At 34.0% G+C, this 22118-nt stretch overlaps 1 protein-coding gene across 5 annotated transcripts in view; it reads left to right on the top strand.

Moving 5' to 3' along the window:
* LOC143256504 (SURP and G-patch domain-containing protein 1-like) overlaps nt 1–22118 on the top strand; it is a 62367-nt gene that overhangs the window by 35330 nt on the left and 4919 nt on the right. For all 5 annotated transcript variants that reach the window (XM_076513854.1, XM_076513838.1, XM_076513829.1 and 2 more), the window contains 4 exons: nt 6270–6437; nt 11668–11756; nt 19825–19981; nt 21358–21610. In XM_076513854.1, the coding sequence (XP_076369969.1) occupies nt 6270–6437; nt 11668–11756; nt 19825–19981; nt 21358–21610 (667 nt within the window). The remainder of the gene's footprint in view (nt 1–6269; nt 6438–11667; nt 11757–19824; nt 19982–21357; nt 21611–22118) is intronic.

Consider the following 22118-nt stretch of genomic DNA (forward strand, 5'->3'; position numbering starts at 1 on the left):
AACCTCTCAGAGAAGGTTATGTCTTTTCAGTTTACCTGCTTTGGAACCTTGGACTTCTGTGGCCCCCCAAGGGTCAATTGGCTGGTCCTGTTGGGCTGGGGTCAAACTGAGTACCATTACTGGGCATTCTTAACAGGTACTGTGGACATTATGTCTGATGCTGGTATTTGAATACAGTCCTCTTGAAACCATGATGTTGCTGCAATGTCCTTGTTTTTCATTGTAATGCATCTCCTCATAGGACTCCATGGTGAATGGAGTCAGAGGGCACTGAATTTTTCTTCTTTTGTTATGAATTCCCCAAATTCAAATAAAAAAAAACAACAGATCATTGGTAAGTGACCACATTCTGAAGAGTCAAGACAGCATTCTCCATCTCCTACAGCTGTATTTCATTTTCTTTTACTACATTCTTTGTCAGACAAACCTTTGGGCAGATCTCTTTCTTTTCTATTCAGAAAGGATTAGAGGGGCTTGCTGGCTTTCCTTAATCAGTCAGGAAGCTACTTTCTGGGGACATCTTGGTGGAAACATCCATTCCAAAACACAGTAAAGTCCTCTTGAATTCAAAGGCCATCAGGAATATACCCATTTAGGTTATTCCCAATGCTACTTTGAATTCCTCACAAGGAGTTATTGTTGAGAGGAAATTGATGAACATCCCCAAGGTGTTTTTGCAGTGAGGTGTATCTCCACTCACAAGAACAGAATTACACTGTCTACCAATGTTCGAATTTTGACCTTTACATCACCATGTTCACCTGCTATGTCAAGGTAGGTTATCTGAACTGTAAGGTACAGCCATATATTCCCAATCCTCTCTTATGTTTCCAGTGTCAGCAGTTTGGTCACCCTAAGACATCATGTCATGGTTCTTTGACCTGTGCTTTTTGCAGTGGCAAAGACTATGATGCTTACAAGTGTGAACTGGACCCTCACTGTATTCGTCATAGTGGCTCTCACCCCTCTTTCTTTAATTCTTACCTTAGGTGGGTGGAGGAAGAAGAGGTACTGTGTCGAAAAATTATTAACAACATTTCTGACCTTAAGATTTGGAAGTTATTGTCCTAAACTTCATCTTGGATTTACGCTGCTGTACTATGTACCACTAGTGCCATGGGAATGAAGACGTATCTTTCTGTACTTCCAACAGAGCAGATCTCAAACCATGCGATAAGCAAATTAAAAGTCAACATTTACTCCTGTTTCTGTCCCCATCATTCCTTCTGGTGACTGGAGGGTCTGATTCCAACTGTAAAGAAATAAAAACTAAATGAAAAATGGGCTGTAAAAATAAAGAGGGTAATTGTCTTTTGCAATCTCAAACTATACAGATAACTAAGGATCAAATTAACAGCTCACACTCATTGAATTACTCACTTCCTAAACTTAAATTTGTAAGTTTTACATTTCTGTTACTCATGTAACAAAAAGTAATGTACATAGCAAGCAAGTAATTTATTATGTAACATCTGAAACCTTTTGTTTTCTAAGCTTTGGTACTTGATAAAAGTCTGAAAATTTACTTTAAAAACAGTATAAACAATTTAATACCAATAAGGGAAAATTTAAAATCTAAGTGAAACCATCTTCTCTAATGTCCATGTAAACAATAGGATAATGATTTCCATAGTAGCTATTTATTGTTCCCCATCAAAAAACATTGACACAAATTACATTCAAGAATACATATCAAAACATCCACAACCCTTGAACACAGGTGACTTAAATGTTCTATAAAAACACTTAAATTGATATAGAAACACAAAGAAAAGTAACAATCCAAGATTTATTGGTCAGAAACAATATGTATTTTATATGTGATAACACACCCACTTACTTTCACTTGCCACCAAACTCATATGAAGTACTAAACTTAATAATAATCCCATCCATTCTAATGGTCTAAAACAACAAACTTCATTGTTTATCAAGAACTCTTGAATGACTGCTTCTCCATATCAAAAACTAACTGGTAAACATTTAACAAAACACTTAATGCTCACTGCCACCAATAATCACATGCATTAACAATAAAAGAAAACTAAACACATATGCAGAAAATATAATGAAAACTATACCCAAAGCTACAGTGAACATCACCTTGTCAGACTCAAGACAACATTTTTACAATCACAAGATATTAAGTTCTTGTATACATATTCTAGTTTATAGAACGTGGGCATTTCAGAAGATAACATTACATTACATGATATTTTAGCATTAAAACTCACAAATGGGTTAAATGCACAAATAAAACAAAATATTAAAACACTAAAAAAAACCACTTGCCTCAATTTTTTTTTTAAATTTCAAAAATTCTCAAAGTAAACCTAAAGACTTTTGGAAAAACTTAAATATTTATCTTTAAAAAATAACAAGAAAGAACTATTTCACCCAATACATACTACCATTAAAGCTAAAACAGATGCAGGAAAAAAAACAACAAACAAATCTACAAGCAGAGTATTATGAAACCTCCCTTATCAACTTCAGTTTTTACAAATTTCAATACCCAGCACCACACTAGTGTAAATGACTATGTTAATTTGAACTACTCATTTTACACTGCATGCTTCCCAGGTAAACAATACACATAAAAATATGACAACCAATTAATATAATCTGATAAACATAAGTTACCATGACAAAACAGAAAATTAACATAAACGTACTTAAAAATTCATCCCTTGGACATGATGATGTTTAATATATTGTTCTGAAGAAAGCTTCAAACTTTCTACTGCTTTGCTTAACTAACATTAGAAACTTGTTTCTGTTAAGTGATTAACTTGTGGACACTCATAAACAAACAATAATTACCTTCATACCTAAAAAACAAACCAATGGTTTGTTGTGGTTCAGTGGTTGTGTGCAGAATCCCCCTCTACAGCTTCTGTGTTTGCTACTGAACTGTATGCCATTCCTCTAGCCCTGGATCACATAGAAGCTAAGCAGTACTCAAATTGCACTATTTATACTGACTCGCTTAGTTCTATACTGTCTCTGGAATTGCTTCACATAGTTTACACCTTGTTCTCACTGATATTCAAAACTGACAGGCCCATTTCTCTTTAACATCTATTTCTATCCAGTTTTTCTGGATACCGAGCCATATTGGTATTCATAGGAACAAGCTTGCTGACACCTCAGCTACATCTGTCTGCTCTGGCACTATCACTGCTGTGTCTGTTCCATACATGAATTATGGTTCTGTATTTAAGGCTCAGCTCCGTGCCAGTTGGCAGTCAACTTGGAGTGAGCAACGTGAAAACAAGCTTTTCCAAATAAAACCTATGTTAAACTTTTGGCCATCTTGCTTCTGTAAGGATTGTAAAGAGGAAGTTGTTCTAATTAGACTATGCATTAGTCACAGTTTTTAAACATGTTTTCTTTTATCTGGGACTGATGGACCAATGTATTGTCTGTGTAACATTCAGGCCACATTTTACTGTCTTGCCATTGTTATGACTCTCAACGACAGCAATATTTTAAACATGTTTTGTTTCAAGGTTTATTTGTAATGTTAGACAGTGTTATTGGTGATGGTGACACTGTTCATTTTATATATGTTTTAAGTTTTTAAAGGCCTTTAATATTTTTAATGCTATTTAAGTTTGTTTTTTAATTTATACATGAGATCTTTTTTTTTATGTGAATCCCTTTTAAGAATTAAAGTACATCTAGTTTGATTTGAAATTAGAAAATGGCTGTAACATCAAATAACTCAAGACCAGGACTGGATAGACCAACTTTAGGTGACTAGTGCTGGTGTTTGAACTACCTGTCAGTTATCCTGGCAAGTTATAATTAAAATTTTGCTACAAGTTTTTTAAAACCTTTATTACTTTACATTCTGAAAGTGGCCATAACATCAAATAATTTGGAACGAGGGCTGAAAAAAGTCAATTGTAGTTTTTGAACTTAGCTGTTAGTCTTCCTGACGAGTTATGATAATTACCATTATGCTATAGAAGGTCTTTTACAACTTGTATTACTGTAGTTTTTCTTTTACTGCTGTAGATGAGATGTAAAAATTTGATTTAATGCTATTTATCTTTTTTTAATTAAAAAATTAACTTTGTTTTGTTTTACCTTAACTTCATCTTATGAATTTTACTAATTTTACTTTAACTTTTTACTGGATGTTTGGCACAGATAGCCTAGTTGGTTTGTGACATAAAACACCAAACCAACCAACCAACTTGTTTTTTTGCCTCTCCTATACATTGTATTTGTTAATGACATTTAAATTTTCAAATTCACTTGTATGTACTGCTATCAGTGTGCTGATGTCACAGCATTCAGAAGCGTACCTAGAAATTTATTCATATCAATTACATGTGTTTAGGAATCTAAATTTAATCCTTATGTGGTGTAAAAAATGGCAGTAATACTAAATTCAACGAAATTACAAGCAGTAGCCTTTGTCAAAAATCTGCATAAACAAAATGAAACAGTAGAGAAAACCAAACTTAAGCTAGGAGAAACAAACGTGAGTGATAACACCAAATTTCTCAATTACATTTGATACACGTCTAACATATAACAAACACATTTAGCACATAATGTCTCAATTAACAAACATGTGAAGTACATAAGGCCAATTACAGGTAAACACACAAATTGCACTTCCACAACAGCCCTAAAAGTATACAAAACATTTGTTTGCTCACTAATAAAATATGTCAAATAAATTGTAACATTCCAAAAAAATCACCTAAGATAATTTACCACAGTAAAGTACTTACATAAAATTAGCAACATGCCCACTTAAAAAAAACTAAACTAGTATTCAATTCCTTTTAAAAAGTGAAAAAAGAATTAGCTTAACTGCTGCACTTCACAAAATGTTAGGCACTCCTATTAAACACATTTCACCAAACAATCTCTTCTGTAAACAACTAAATAAAGAATCAAACACACACAAATAGTTGATTACCTTGTCTTTATTTCTAATCATCATGTGTTACTTTACAGCCAGGGTACAGGACAGATAGATTATCTGGTGTCCCTCCTGTGAATTTGGGTTTTTCTGATTATTTTGTTTTTTTCTCCCACATTAAAAATTTAAAGGGCGTTGGCCCCATTTCATTTAGTAAATTGAAATCTTCTATTTCTGTTTATTACACATAATCTAACAGCAGAATTCACAGATATTTAATGACTTTTTTTTTCAACAAGATTTAATTGGAGGGATGAAAAGTGGCTTTCAGTTTATTGTTTATATCTGTAAAGAAGGAAGTTTCAACACCACAAATTGACAGTATAGCTTTAGTCTATGAACAGTTTGAGTTTGAAATTTATTATTAAAATTTGAATTGCAAAATATATTTTGATACCTACTTTACTGACTTGCATTGACAATAAAGCTACTTGAGTTTTGAATTCAGCTATTTAACTTGCATGTAATGAAAGGGTTAAAAAACATAAAATGGCAGGCTCATTTTGGAATTTTGTCGTATGAAACAGGTAGAAATGTATGGTAAAACTATTATCATACAAAGTACCTTTTTTGTTGGAGGGAATAAATAACTTTGTATTTTAATTAATCAAGTTTGTAAATTACTTCAGTTCTTTAACTGAGTATTGCCAAAAGCAAGATAAAACTTTCAAAAGAGAACAAAGTTAGGTGTAACTAAGAAGAATAGTATAATTTCATAAACCTATGAAAAGATAACATTCTTTGAATCAAATTAGTATAGGTATTTGCCATTGGAATTAGAACTTGTTTTTGGGTCATTCGAAGATCTGAAAGACTTGAATGTGAAATACATGCTTTTCTGAGAAGTATCTAAATTCTGTTGTCAACACAGGTGTCCTTGTTATGATTAAGACTGAGTTGGATAAATTACAAGAATATACAGGTGTGCTATTGCACATGAGGAACACACTTTAAGGATTAAAGAAGCAATGCTTATCAGACACATGAAACCAACTCAAATGTAACTCAGTTTTATAGCTCACAAAAGATATTTAAGAAATAGCAATTATTAAATAATTTTAATATTTAAGTATGAAAGTTATTTAAAGTGCTTGATGCCTATTGTCTGATGTTAAGTCACTTATCAAAAGTAACAGTGAAGGTCTTTGTGTACTTAAGATAATCTTTTTTTTTTTATAATGTGCTAAAAATTTTTTATAAATACACTTCAGAAGAAGTATTATACTAACAAATTTTAACCTAATTTTATACATAAAAATACAATGTCCTATATCTGTAATATATCCCTGTATTGAATAAATAATTTTATTTTCTTATATTGCAGAATTTAATAGTGATAGTGACAGTAATAGCAACAGTGATGAGCCAAAGAGAAAAAAGAAACGTTTAAGTCGATGGGGACCTCAAGACAAAACCTTGCCAGCACCTGGAGTGGCTGCAGTGCTAACAACTGGAATAACGAATTCTCAATTTCCAGAATTTGTAAAGCATGGTAAGTTGTTAGAATTCTAGAGCACTTAAGTTTCAGTAACTAAAACTTATTAAGTCTACAAAACAATTATATGATACATTTAATGGTAGAAATTTTAGCTATTTGTAGATGTGGTTGTGAGCTCTAACCTAGATCATGAACTTGCAAAGCTCATTTAGTTTTCACAAGAATTGCATTGAAATTTTATCCTGAACAAAGCCTAGGCTACAGAAGCTATAAAAATGATTCTTGAGTGGTTTTATGAAATTGATAAATTTATCTAAAATTTTCTTTAGTATTTAGATGTCAAATGCCCATACTTCTGCACCTTCAGGATAACCACTTATATGCAGAAAGCCTTTCCTTATTGATTTCCTTTCATGCTATCAACAACCATGTAACTACAAATTCTGGAAATCTTTTACTTATGTGTAGCATGCATCAGCTTACTCATATTTCTTCATTCTCAACCCTCCACAGGACATATTGCACATTTATTATGAGATCATACATTAAACTGTGCTCTTCTACCATAATTCAAATGTTGAAGCTGCAGTCATGATGTAAAATCACATATGGCCCAGCTATGGGGAGAAAGAGGGAAGTGTACAATAAAGTACCCATTTGAAATTCATTCTAATAATAAAATTGTAAAATTCAAACAGGTATACATATTGCTGAAATTTTTGGATGCCTCTGGGATTTCAGAGCATAGATTGCTTCAACTGCAAACTGATTTTCATGTTTAGGTTAAAAATACTTTTTTTCATCTGAATATTTTCAAATTTCATTTGCATTATCTTTGAAACATCCTGAATGAAGGTCAAATTTTTTGTTTGTTTTTTCTGAAAAATTTTGTATTTTATCTTCTTATTTCTACTCTATCTTTGTATGTAGTCGATAGATTTGACCTACCTCATAACCACAATAAAAAATTAGGAAATCAAATTACTTTATCCCACTATAAATCAAACCACATTTGTTTATTTTAACTTAATGTTATAAAAGTATTCATCTGTTTCTACTTAATTTTAATGTTTTATTACCTTTTGAACAATGTCTAACTAATAATCCCACCACACTAGCTGTAAATCACTTTATTGTATCGAATTATATGATGTATGAACACATATTGTGAATATTTTCTTTTATTATCTTAACTAATCTTATGTAATCTAATAAACTACTGATTTTTATATTTTAGTTACTTTTTTAATAATAAGTAAAGAATATGTATGAAAAATGTGAAATATATTACTTGCTTGGGTCTCTTGTTTTTTACTGTTGACAAAACTCTAACCCTACTCTTTTATACCAATGGTGCTACTACACTAAATAATTTTATTTAGTTAAATAATACACCTTAGAGCACAGAATAATAATGTGCACAAAGAAAACAACATCCTATAAGTATTATAATTTTTCTGGCTTTATAACTGTGCCCGTCGAGCCAAACATGCTCGCCCTTTCAGCTGTGGGGGCATGATAATGTGATGGTCAATCCCACTATTTATTGATAAAAGAGTAGCCCAAGAGTTGGCGGTGGGTGGTGATGACTAGCTGCCTTCCCTCTAGTCTTACACTGCTAAATTAGGGACGGCTAGCACAGATAGCCCTTGAGTAGCTTTGTGCGAATTTCCAAAACAAACAAAACAATTTGTAACTGTGAGATAAGAGCCATCAAAAATTCAGCTAAGGTTGTTGGTGTGATTCTAATGATAATAAATTTAGGAACAGGAGGCAAACTAGGTTATTTTTTGTACAGAAAATAGTATAACATAACACATTATTTGACATATTAAAACCTTGATTTTCTATTGGCTATAATTAATACAGTATAAAACATCAGAGAGAGCTACTGACAGCTTGTGAAAGAGTAGATACGACTTGGTGGACATGGCATGTGGCTCTGGTTTTCTAGTTTGCTTCCTTAAACAAATAAAATGATGCTTTGCCTGATTTATATCTATATTATAACAAACAATTTATATTAAATTCTGTACTTCTTGGAGTGGTGGTACGTAAATTAGAGAAGAAGAAAGATCTATAGAGCAAATGCCACAATTCTCATATTAGGGAAGATTGAGGATTTTTCATATATTTGCTTATAAAATTAAGAACTTTAAACTTATATAAAATTATAATTTGATTTATTTACCAGATTTTGTGCCAAATTTATTCATATACAATGGTGATAAAGTAATCAATTTTTGAAAGTAACAGTATAAAAGTCTATACAAGCATTTTGACCTGCCTGTAGCAAGAGGGTTAAAACAGATGGTCCTCATTTTCTTTGAAGATAAGACACCTATTAAGAACATTTACCTCACCTTTGATATCCCTTATGCCACACAATTAATTGCAAGTTTAGGTGGGATAGGCTCATAGTTCTTTCTCACATTTAATTATATGTTACATATAATGAATAGAAAGCCAACATTTTCATGTGTGAAATGAGTTGTTACATAATGATGTGTTTTGAACAGATAATAGTGAATTTCTCTCAGAATGTAAGCAATGTTTCAGTGAGAAACTTAATAACTAGCTGGGATACATTTGTAACAGCTTTTGTTGCAGAGTTAGAAAGCTAGAAAAAAGTTGTGAGAGATAGGTGAAATTGTATACTTTTGCATATTATTAGTCTGTGTTCTTTGGTGCATTATTTAATTAAATAAATATTATTGAATGCATTAGCACAAAAAGTAGACTTAAATGTCCTCAACAATCAATTACAAGAAAAAAGAAGATTGGGTAAGTACTTTATTTCTTATTTTTCATGTTTATAAAAATAACTAAATGTAAAAATAGGGATGTTTTTAAATTAGTTAAGATTAGATTAGTTAAAATAAATACTAATAATATAATAACTCTTTCATAAGACATGAACGTGAGCAACATGTGGGTAATGTAATTTGAGAGTAGAATGTGAGCTGCACATGGCCCAAGTGATTTACAGATAGTAGTTAGACACAGTTCAAAGGGCAATAAAACAATAGCATTTAATTATAAAGAGATGTAATTGTTACAAGCTTAAAGCTACTTAGGATAAATGAATGTAATTTTATGTTACAATTGGAAATCATTTTAGAAAGAAAAAGGAAAGTATATATAGTTATTTCTTTTTTTTGTGTATGTGGTTTCAATGTCAATCAAATTGACTGGTTTCATAATTGGGTAGAGAAAATAAGAGATAATATATTAAGTTTTACCAAAGAAAAAATGTTTGATATGTGTTTAGGAGGTTTTATGAATTACATAAAGAAATTTTGAGATGAGGAAAAATATTTTTAATCTTAATATGAAAATAACTTTGCACACAGATTATTCACAACAGATATTGAATATATTCATTGACAAATATGTATTTTAGCTTATTAGAAATACTTCACTGAAAAGTGTTTTTTTTTTGTATGTGAAAAACTTAATATTAACTGAAATACTGTCAAATTTTGTGAAGATGTGCACATTATATTGAAAGTTAGAAGTATTAAATCTATAAAGACTAAATGAGTACAGAGAAGTCACTTGATCAGGCATATTGACTGAGTCCATGGTTAAAAAAGCTAATGAACAAATGTGTATAAATGCAGGATCTGCTTAGAGAAGGATACTATTAATTTTGCAGATGTGATAAGGACAAATGCAAATGCAAGTGACAATCCATGGAAAGTCTTAACTGAAATAAAGTGTATAAACTTAATTTCCTAATATAGGAGATCATTTTTGTTCAAGCAGATGACTTATAAAGATGGTAATCTAGGCAGTTAACGATGAAATCAGAGACAGATTATAAAAAAAATTGCAATCAAGAAGAACACAACTTCTGTGGCATCTAAAGGTGGCATGCAGTGTGGCTCTATAGTTTACAAGTGAAACAGATTATGAAATAAGAATATGAAAAATGAAGCATTCTCCTGAGGAGTTGAAGAAAGACAAGAAGCAGCATTTGTAATGTGCCAAAGTCCTGAAAATAACTAAATGAGATTTATTGCAAAGGATGAATGTCTGCAAGCATGTTACAAAATTTAAGCTAATGAAGAAGAGAATCCAATTTTTCTAATGAAATAGTGCACAACAACCTGTCTTGAAAATGTGAAAAGTGAACATTAATTTATAGTATAGGCATTCAAGGCTGACATAAGTATTTTGATAGCATCTTTCTGTAAAATATTAGAAACTTTCTGATTTTCAAAACTTTATAAATGAATTGGATCAAAGAATAGATGTAAAAAACAACAAACAAACTACATATCTGTACCTTCTTTTTTTTGCTGGTGACTGTCAATGACACTTCACCCTATTTTTTTATGCTTATGGTAATAGCACATTAATTAATTTTTATATAATTAAACATAATGTGCCAAAGCACATTGAATAATCACATATTAAAAGTGGACAATGCCCCATAACTCTGAGTTTTTTTTATATTCTAACAGTGTGACATGAACTGTTGGAAATTCATCCAAGCTGGTCAATATATTTCCAGTGGTAACAGATCTTGTATTAAAAGAAAATTTTATACATCTCTGTGGAGAAAGCAATGTAATATAATACATCATTTGATAGATTAAAACCTTGGCTTTCTATTGATTATAAATAATGTGGTATTAAACATAGGAGAGAACTATTAACAAATCCTGAAAGAGAAAGAGTGGCAGTGATGTGGCAAGAGGGGTCTAGTGTATCTGTTGTCTCTTTAACCAAACAAGGCTAATACAATTATGCTTTGTCAGAGTGATGTCAATATTTATGATAAATTTTATCCCCTATTCTGTACTTTATTCACCACTCATCCAAATAGTGTGAATAAGTATCACATTTCTCACACTAGGGAAAATTCAATATTTTTAATGTTTCCTTATAAAATAAAGGATTTCAAACTTTTAAAATATGGATTATTAGCTGCAATTTTATGCTATATTAATTGGTATAAACTAAAAAACGATTTAATTAATTTTGATTGCAACTAACTAAAACCCTCGTGACATTTGACAGGTAAAAGATACACATATAGAAAGGGTTAATGGATTAAACTTGCTTTAGTGTGGAGAGTTTTTATTTTGATCATTCACATTCCTGTATTATTGGCCAAGAGGTAACAGAACTATAAAGATGCATGTTTGTGGAAGTCTTATATCTATTTATAAATTACAAAGCTGTCAGTGAGTGAAGTAATATTAAAATACTTAGGGTATTTGTTTGACTGTTACACCACTGAACTGTTGTTTTTTTTGTTGCTTTTTTAATGCAGATCAAGGTTTGATCAAATATGCAGTTCAAGTGTTTGGTAGAACAGATCTGACACTAGAACAGTGGAAACAATTGGAGGATCAAAGGAAGGTTGGATATTTTCAACCCAGTTTTGAATTTGTGCATCATAAGTTTTTGTTTGTTTTTTAAATTTTTATCTTAAATAGTAAATTACTGATGCAGATACTTTAAACTTTCTGTAATCTAAGAGCTGTTACCTTATATGCAACTACTGTGAAATTTCATACACATGCCACAGACCTTGAAAAACTTCTACCCCTGCATATGTCTACATATATTGTACCAGTCTATGACATTGTGCCAGATTTAGCCTTCCACCACTAAGAAGGTGACACAATCTTAGCACTAGCACATGATCATAGGCTTATTCTTTTTATGGCACTGCTTATGCTTAAACGTGATTTTCTTATGCATTTAAAGCTGCCACTTTGATCAACTGCTTTTTTTTAAATTAATTTTTACATTATTTTTGTCATTGTTATTAAAATAAATAATAATTTGTTTATTGAGTTGTTGATTTTAGGTGGGAGTATGGTGCATACAATCATCCCCCCCATACAGTTTGGTCTGTTGAATTGTTTTATTGCATCACAGGCCTACAAATTGTGTGTTTGTTCTTGTGTTCTTACCAGTCGAATTACATAATTAGGCCTAGATGTAGGCTTTTTCAGTAGCTGAAATGTACATCTTTAATATAGGCGGGCTTCTAAGCTTTTTGATCTAAGCGATAGTTCATAACTTCGTAAGTATCAGTCAGTAGGCTTAAGTATACATCCAAGTATCGTGGCAACAAGATTACTCTGTGACTGCATGTTTACAGTTTTCAGGTTCACGTAGTCACAGATTACCAATTTGCAAATTGAACAGTTCACATAAGTGGTTGCAAAAGTCATCCCCCCATTAGGTGTAAAAAATCTATGCCCTTGCACACCACTCACAGCTTTTATTTCTGAATCTTTATCATCTCCAAGACAATAAGAGATTGGCATCCTGTCATCTCTGAATCACTTTTTCATTGTTTCTCAAAACAAGACAGGTAGTCAGACAAGGAAAGTCCTATACACCAATATTTTTCTTCTCCTCCCCTCAACCTGACTTTCCCTTGGTGTGATTTCCTGTACATGGTGAGGGGACCTCCCAGGGAAGGTTCTGTTATTTCAGTTTACCTCCTCTGAGATCTAAACATCCATTCACATGTTTGCCCTGTGTGGTGACCCACGAAGGGGAGGAGAGGATCCTGGTGGTTGAGGGGTCCAACCCTAACACACCACTTTGGCCTTGAATTCCTGTAGATGCATGGGTCAGTTGGGTCATTCACTTGTGTTAGGGTCAACCAAGTACCAGTCTTGGATGTTCTCAACAGGTGTTGTAGTCATTGTATCTGATGCTAGTGTTTAGGTATAGTGCTCACGAAACCCTGGTGTTGTTGCAGTGTCCTTGTTTAGCATTGTAGTGCATCCCCTCGTAGCACTACATGGTGGGTAGGGTCAGTGGGCACCAAAATATTATTTTTTTATTATGAATCCTCCAAATAAAAACATAAATAAAATAGTGAAAAAACAGTCCATAGGTAAACGACCACGTCTTGATGATTCTGAGCAGCGATCTTCAATGTCTGTAACACCTGTACCTAATTTTCTTATACTACATTCTCTTTCAGACAAACCTTTAGGGCAGATGTCTCCCTTTTTCATTCAGAAAGGATGAGAGGAGCTTGCTGGCTCTCCAAAATCAGTCAAAAAGCTTTGCTCTGGTGACATATTGGTGAAAACATCCACATTTCAACACAATGAACTCCTCTTGTATTCAAAGGCAATTGTGGATATACCTATTGAGGTTATGCCTCATACTACTTTTAAGTCATCACAAGGAGTTATTGTTGAGATGGATTTGAAGAACATCTCCAAGTTGGAGATTCTCACTGATTTCTCTGCCTAAGGAGTTTTTGCAGTGAGGCATCTTCACTTGTAAAGATGGAATTATGATGCTGACCAATGTTCTCCTTGAACATTTACATCACTGCATCCACCTGCTGTCATCAAGGTAGGTTATCTTAATTGCAAGGTATGGCCATACATTCCAGCAAACCCAAAGATTCACTTCCATTTGTTCTGGGTACGGGCATTTCTTTGGGTGCATCTTTTCCCAGTCCAAGATGCAAAACGATCATTCATTCACGTCCTCAGTCACTGTAATCCTCTTCCAACAACAAAGACCTATTCAAACGACCCAGGGCAAATTCCACGGAGGTCGACAGGCCTCCCTTGCATAAAGACAATAAAGAAAAAAGGGATGTCATAAACAAAAGGGCTCTCCATCCAATTCGCCTGCACATAAATCAAAATGGCCACTTTGATACAATGGAACTGTCGAGGTTTATGTTATAAACTGGATGACATCAAAGCACTGATTGCTTCCTACCATCCTGTATGTCTTTACCTACAGGAAACGTTTCTGAAACCTGGTGATACAGTCACTTTTTGGCAGTTTTATTTGTACAGAAATGACAAGCTGTGTGATGGAGGGATGGCACTGTTGGTTGATCAATGTGTGTCCACCCAATCTTTGCCACTCGACACACCCTTGGAGGCTGTAGCCATCCCTGTTTCATTGAATCGTACCATCTCTGTTTGTTCTCTCTACATGTTGCCTGGAGACACCTATGATCTGTCAGCCCTTGATGCTCTCATTCACAGTCACCATCTCCCTTTTTAATCCTGGAGGACTTAAATGGACATCATCCCTTCTGGGAAAGTACTGATATTGATGGGAGGGGTTGCTCCTTAAAGCGTATGCTCTCTAATCACAACCTTACTTTTTTCAATAGTATTTTCATGCACCTAGTCTGTCCTTTACTGCTATTGATCTCTCAGTATGCTCCCCTTCACTATTCTTCCACTTTTCATGGAGGGTTGACAATAACCCACGAGGCAGTGATAATTCACCTATAATGCTACCCGAACCGTGTGCCCCAAGGGTAGCCTGATCTCTTTACCCTCTTTCACTGCTCTCACAGAACTTGATCCTGCCATCGTCTGTAAGCCATCAGTAGACAACTGACAGCTGCACAAAGTATTCCTAAAACCCTGACAGAATATCCTTGTTTGTGGTGGGAATCCTGCCTGCTACATGGCACGGAAGGCTCAAAAATAGGCCTAGGATACTTTTCATGGGTATCCCACACTCTCGCATTGCATCACTTTCCAGCAGGTCTGTGCATGTGCTGAGTGGGTAAGATGTCAAAGCCAGCAGGAATCTTGGATTAAGTTCATAACTAGCATATCTTCTACTACCAGCTCCAAAGTTATATGGGACAAGATTTGAGAAGACAGCGGGCAGTATGATTCTGTCCCACTCTCGATCTTGGCCAGGAAATGGCTGATACCCGGGGCATAGCTGATAATCTAGGTGAAACCTTTTGCCAGGTATCTAGCACTTCTGCTTCATTTTCCACCTTCTTAGCTATCAAGACTTGGGCAGAGCTATCACCTCTTTCCTTTTGAGTTGATTGTCTTTATGATTATAATCGTCCACTTACATTGGTGGAACTCAAACCTATCAGTACATCGGTTGGACCTGGTGATGTACACTACGAAATGCTGGGCCATCCATCTCCAGCTTCTCTTGCTATTCTTCTGATTGTTTTTAACTGGATCTGGCAGGAGAATATTTTTCCTGATGCCTGGTGCCAGGCTATTGTACTACTTTTCTAAGCCTTGGAAGGATCCCAAGATTGCTGCAAACTACCGTCCAATTGCTTTGACGAGCTGTCTCTGTGAGACCTTAGAGAGAATGGTTAATGCTCATCTTGTTTGGTTCCTCAAATCAAACAACGTCCTGTCACCCATCCAGTATGGGTTCTGACGACAGTGCTCCACCATGTATTACCTCATTCGACTTGAAGCATTTCTCAAACAACAACATTTGGTATCAGTATTCTTTGACATTGAGAAGGCACATGATACAGCATGGAGGTACGACATTTTGCTAGACCTGCATTTATATGGGTTATGTGGCCATTTGCCCATTTTTATTAAAAATCTTTTAATGGACAGTTCCAAGTTCTTGTGGGTTTGACACTTTCCCATTCTTTTCTACAGGAACTTGAAGACCCTTGGGGCTGTGTTTTGAGTATCACACTTTTCAGTATAAAAATTAATGCCATCATGTAACAACTCCCTCTTACTGTTGCAAATGGGCTCTTTGTCGAAGACTTTTACATCTCGTCATCGGTCGAATGTGAGGTATTTTGAGCGGCAGTTACAGACTTCCATCAATCGTTTACTGAAGTGGACCACAGCAAACAGTTTTAACTTCTCTCTCTAAAACCATTTGCATGCACTTTTGCCACCAATAGGGTTTTCACCCTGATCTTGAACTCTGTATCAGTGAAGTTATGCTGCCTGTGGTCCCTGACACAAAGTTCTTGGGGCTTATCTTTGACCATAAGCTGACCTTTATACCACACATTAAGCAGCTGTCGGTCAAATGTACAAGAGCACTGAACATCCTCCTTGTCCTCTCTTCCACCACTTAGGGAGTGGATTGATGATCTATGCTAAAGACATATCATGCTCTTATTTGATTGAAACTAGACTATGGATTACTGATCTGTGGCTCTGCCAGGACCTCTGCCTTGAAGATGCTGGAGTCTGTTCATTATCAGGGATTTTCCACACTTCCCCAGTTCAGTATGTCTACAGACTTACAATGCTAAAATCAGGGGTTCGATTCCACTCGGTGGGCTCAGCAGATAGATTATGTGGCTTTGCTATAAGAAAAACACAAAAACACACACCTCTGCACCTCTGTTGTTCCTTACCAAAGCATCCCACCTGAGGCTGTGCTTTCCTTCCTTGGTGGACCATGCTTTTTCAGAACAGATGGTCTGCCATTGCTCCTTTTGGCCTTCATACCAAAGTGCAGTTGGATGAATTGAGTCTCTCCTTGGATAACATTGCTGTATCCACTGGTCAGCCCCTCCCACCATGGCTTCTTACAGTCCCCAAATGTGACCTATCTTTAAGCCATCTGAGAAAAGCAGACAGTCCCAATTTGGAAATACTGTCTGTTATTTGCTGAACATCTTTTGAACAATCCTTTCATTCCTGTTTACACAGATGATTTAAAATCAGGTGACTGTGTGGGGCTCTGCCAGAGTTTGTTGTGGTTCGGTGGTTTCACACAGAATCCTCTCTACACCTTCTGTGTTTACTGCATTTCTCTTGCCCTGGATCACATAGAAGCTAAGCAGTACTCAAATTGAACTATTTATACTGACTTGCTTAGTTCTATACTGGCTCTGGAATCCCTTTACGTTAGTTCTCTCCCTGTTGTCACCAATATTCAAAACCGACTGGCCCATTTCTCTTTAACATCTACTTCTTTCCAGGTTTTCTGGATACCAGGCTACATTAGTATTCATGGGAATGGGCTCGCTGACACCGCAGCTAAATCTACCTGCACTGGCAACATTACTGCTGTGCCTGTTCCATACATGGACTATAGTCTTGTATTTGAGGCTCTGCTCTGTGGCAGTTGGCAGTTGATTTGGAGTGAGCAATGTGAAAACAAGCTTTTCCAAATAAAACCTTCTATTAGACTTTGGCCGATATCCTTCTGTAAGGATCGGAAAGAGGAAGTTGTTCTAATTAGATTTTGAGCTCATCATTTTCTTTTATCTGTGACTGATGCACCAACATGTCTGTATGACACTTAGGTCACAATAAACCAAATTTTAATGTCTTGCCATTGTTACGACTCTCAACAACGGCACCATTTTAAACATGTTTTGTCCTAAGGTTTATCTGTAACGTTAGACTGTTATTCGTGATGGTGACACTGTTCACCGTAGATGTTTTTAGTTTTTTAAAGGCCATTAATCTTTTTAATGCTATTTATGTTGTTTTTTTATATATACATTAGACCTTTTTTAAATGGTATTCCCTTTCAAGAATCAAAGTACATCTAGTCCAATTTAAAATTAGAAAATGGCTGTTATGTCAAATAACTCAAAACCAGGACTGGAAAGGCCAACTTCAGGTAACTAATGCTGCTGTTTGAACTATCCATTAGTCATCCTGGTGAGTTAGAATAATGAAAATTTTGCTACATGTCTTTTAAAACTTTTATTACTTTACTTACTGAAAACGTCCATAATGTCAAATAACTCGAAACCAGGGCTGGTAAGGCCAACTTCAGGTGACTAATGCTGACTTTTGAAATTACTATTAGTAATACTGGCAAGTTATGTTAATTACAATTATGCTACAGAAAGCTCTGTACAACTTATATTACTGTAATTTTTCTCTTACTGCTGTAGATTAGGTGTAAAAATTGGATGTAATGGTATTTATGTTTTTAATTCAAAAATTAAACTTTGTTTTACCTTAATTTCCTTTTATGAATTTTAATAATTTTACTTTAATTTTAAATTTGTATGGGGTGTTGGGCCTTCATTTTCATTATTATGTAGATGACAGGCTTCTCCTGGTCTCATTTCAACAGAATTTCAAATTTTTCAAACTTTCAAAGTCTATTCTGGCTCCCACTCAATATCTTATGTATCTGGAAGCTTACCTCAATTCCAATATGAGGCAGTTTTAGCCCTCTCACTTGAAACTTCTCACCATGGAGATCTTTTCTCCTTTTCAGTGGGTTTTGGGGTTTAATTAAATCCTGTATTCACCCTTTCTCTCTACATCCTTCTCTTGTGGCAGCTTAATTTTCCAACACAATCTCGGGTAGTTTTCTTCTCCCCTCAACCTGACTTACTTTTATACAATGATGCTATTCTTCTGGTTTGGAGCAGTTCTCTACACCACCGTTTCCTGTGTGATCGAGTCTCTTGAGAAGCATCTACACATACCAACATTTTTTAGATTACTGCAGTTTATTAGGCTTGCCAGTGTTTTCAGTTATGGTTATTAGGTCATCTTGTGATGTTTCACTCCTACATTAACTGCCAGGGTGGCACCATGTCTCTGTACCTATGCTTTTTCACCTGTAATTCCTTTACTGAGCCAATAATCATCATATATGCAAAGGATTTTGAATTTGATGACAGATGAATTGATTCATCTGACCAGGACCTACCCCAAGATGTGGTCTTTACATCCTTAGTCTTCCATTTAATTTGTTCTCATATCAGGAACCTATTGGTTGAATACTGTTTTGGCTCCTTTCAATTAAAAGAAAAAGGACTAATGTTGTGTAATGTTAACTCATTAGTTTAACGTAATTTGTTGATAGTTGATTTATTGTTTTATTATATTAGCTAAACATCATTCAAAGAGAAGTAAAACTAAAATTAAACTGAAGCAGATGTGAACCTGTTAGAAGCATGAGGTTGTGTTGGGTAAATAACACTTGCTATCAGAATTGAAGTCTGAATTTCATGTCCAGGACTGAAGAGGGACAAAGATTTCTGAGTGCCCTTAATGGTGAAACGTTCTCTTGAGGCTTGTTTGAAGTTAAACCAAAATGCCTGCCAAGTTAGTTTATTAGTTATTCAATGTCATTTAGCTTGTGACACTTGTCAAAGTTGATTTCATCTGATCTCTTTGCTATTGCATCTATCTTCATCAAGAATCGTTTACATCCATTCTTTTATAAATTGTACAATATTTTATCTTTACATCTGTTTCCTACTGCAAATACAAACTGTTTTTGTCTAAGTGATTTTTTGGAGCACTGAACACAACAGAGATACCAGTATTGTGCATAACAGATACAAGCTCATGCTTCAAATGGTACAACAGTCATCTGAGTACATTTTGAGTATGTAGTATATTAGATATAGTTGTTACTTACAACTGCTACTCAGTTTTAAATGTTTAGAACATGTACAGTCTGATTTTTTAAGGATGCACTAAAAGTGGAATATGGAGGAGGAGCTAAGCTTAGATAATTTCTTCAGTTTCATCTCATCTGGAGAGGAAGGTGATCATCAAGAGAATAGATTTGAAATAATTGTAATGTTAGTGACATTTTGTGCAGACATATCCAGTAGTAATTCCATTTCTAATGAAATACAAAAATAAATATTTGTTTCAATCATGACATGTGAGCAGAGTTCCATAGCTCCTTGTTCTTTTGTCCTGGTTGATATTCATGACATCCATATATCTCTTTTTAGATGAGTGTACTGTACCAAATGATGGAAGCTAAACAAAAACAGAATGAACATCTAAGAAAAGCCGGAAAAGTTAAGTATGAATATGACTCTGACGAAGAAACGGAAGGAGGTACATGGGAACACAGAAAACGTGCTGTAGAAATGGAAAAAACAAAAGGTTTGTAGCACTAAATATTTGTAGAATAATTTTATGAAAACATTTATTTACATGTACAATTTTGTGATTATAAGTGTCACTGTTAAGTGTTCTAAAATTAACATTGCATAGCTAATCACAGAATAGGTTTGTTTTTAATATTTCATATTAAACTTGTTCCAGCAAGCACCTTTTTAACTGGTAAATGCTGTTTTTGACACTTGACCACCAACAATTATTTTTTGTTTCTCTTATGATCAATTACTTTTCTCTATATGAAATTGATTGAAATTAATTTCTGTCAGTGGAGAAGGCAGGATATCAGACAGTTATATATATAAACCCTGATGATGTTGCAAAGACAAAATGCAGATTAAAATAAAATATTTTGTAATTACCTGGAGTATAATTTTGTTTTTTGTCAAAATGTGTAAATCTGTAAATGTGTAAATTTTGAAACCCAGTATAGAATATATATATATATATATATATATATATATATATATTCTGAAATTAATTGCTTCAGTTTAGTAAAGCTATTGGCACTACTGTAGAGTTTCTGAAAATCAGACATTCAGTTCTGTTTAAGCCCTTTGTGTAGCTTTAAGTGAAAAATTAAAGAATCCATTTTAATAATGAAAAAAAGTAAAATAACAAAAATGTTGACATTTAGAGTTGAGATATTCATGACATTTAAGATTTTAATATGATGAACTTTGATGAAGTCTCTGTACACACTTATAATAGTAGAAATATATGTTCAGCTTTATGTATATATTGATATAAAAAGATGGAAAAATACCACTACAAAAGTTCTAAGTTCAATGTTATTTATTTATCATTGTTGGTTTGATTTGTCTGAACAAACAAAATAGTTTCAAGAAAGATTGATATTATTTTAATATGATCTGAACTCTTTAAATCTATTTCAATGCGTGATTTACAGATGACTGTTCCAATTTAGAGTTAACTGGGTTAGTGAAATTGTAGGATATTGGTAGCTCCTGACAATACTGAGCTCATAAAATTGCATTCTAGAGACATGGGTCATGATTTTATTTAAGTTTATAGAAGGTCAGCTCTGTTTTATTTCTTTTTGCTTGTACAGGTAGGGAGTGTAAATAATTCTATTACAATTTAGGGAAGAGGCAAAAATCAAAATTAGGGTGAGAAATCTGGATATGTCTATTATTTCATACAAAACAAATTTGAATGAATTTTATGCAAAAAAGAAAAAAAAAGCAACTAAATCCAAACATTTCATTTGTAGTTTCATTTTGTGGGTGATGTGATGGTGAAATTAACTTTTTAAAACTTGATATTTTTATTCATGATAAACATGAAATACCATGTTTTGCTTTTATTTGAAATCAATTTTGTGCAATTTTGTAATTTAGCCATAGCAGAAGAACTCACTGAGTTAGGAAAAGGCAAGCATCACATTGGAGATTTCCTTCCTCCGGAAGAATTAGAACGGTTCATGGAAAAGTGGGATGCAATGAAAGAAGGACGTGTCCCTGATTTGTCTGACTATAAAGACTATAAGCTAAAAGAAGATAACATTGGGTTTCAAATGTTACAGAAGTTGGGTTGGACAGAAGGCCAAGGTTTGGGAGTTGATGGTTCTGGAATTGTAGCTCCTGTTAATAAGTAAGTACTTTGTCAGACAGACAGATCATTTATTAAACACAACCTGTAGCGTGTGTTAGGACAAATCTCTCAAAAAATGTTTCTCATTGCCCAAGATTTGATTCTTCAGGTACAAGTGTGTCACTTTCTTTTAAGCCACCTAATACTTATTTAAGTTGTAGTGCCACGAATAAGTGTCATTCTTTTTTTAATACAAGAGGATGTCTTCATGGAATACAGAATAACTTTGAACTTTGAGCCAATAGCTTTTAAACTTTTCATTTGCTCTTACAAATATTTTGACATTATAAAGTTATTTTGAAATTTTCACTTGACTTTTACTTATTCACATTGTGTAGAAAAGGCTTACCTATAGACTCCTCTTGTCTAAAACATGTTCCTTGAAAGAGAAAAGTCATTTGCCTTTTTTTAACATATGTAACAAATGCTTCCTTCAGCAGAAATTTTAATTGTCCTGATATATAACCAGAAAATGTATTTGTGCAGACAACTAGGTCAGTTGTAATCG

Source organism: Tachypleus tridentatus, chromosome 1 (genome assembly GCF_004210375.1).
Source record: "Tachypleus tridentatus isolate NWPU-2018 chromosome 1, ASM421037v1, whole genome shotgun sequence".
In the NCBI taxonomy this organism is placed as follows: Eukaryota; Metazoa; Arthropoda; class Merostomata; order Xiphosura; family Limulidae; genus Tachypleus; species Tachypleus tridentatus.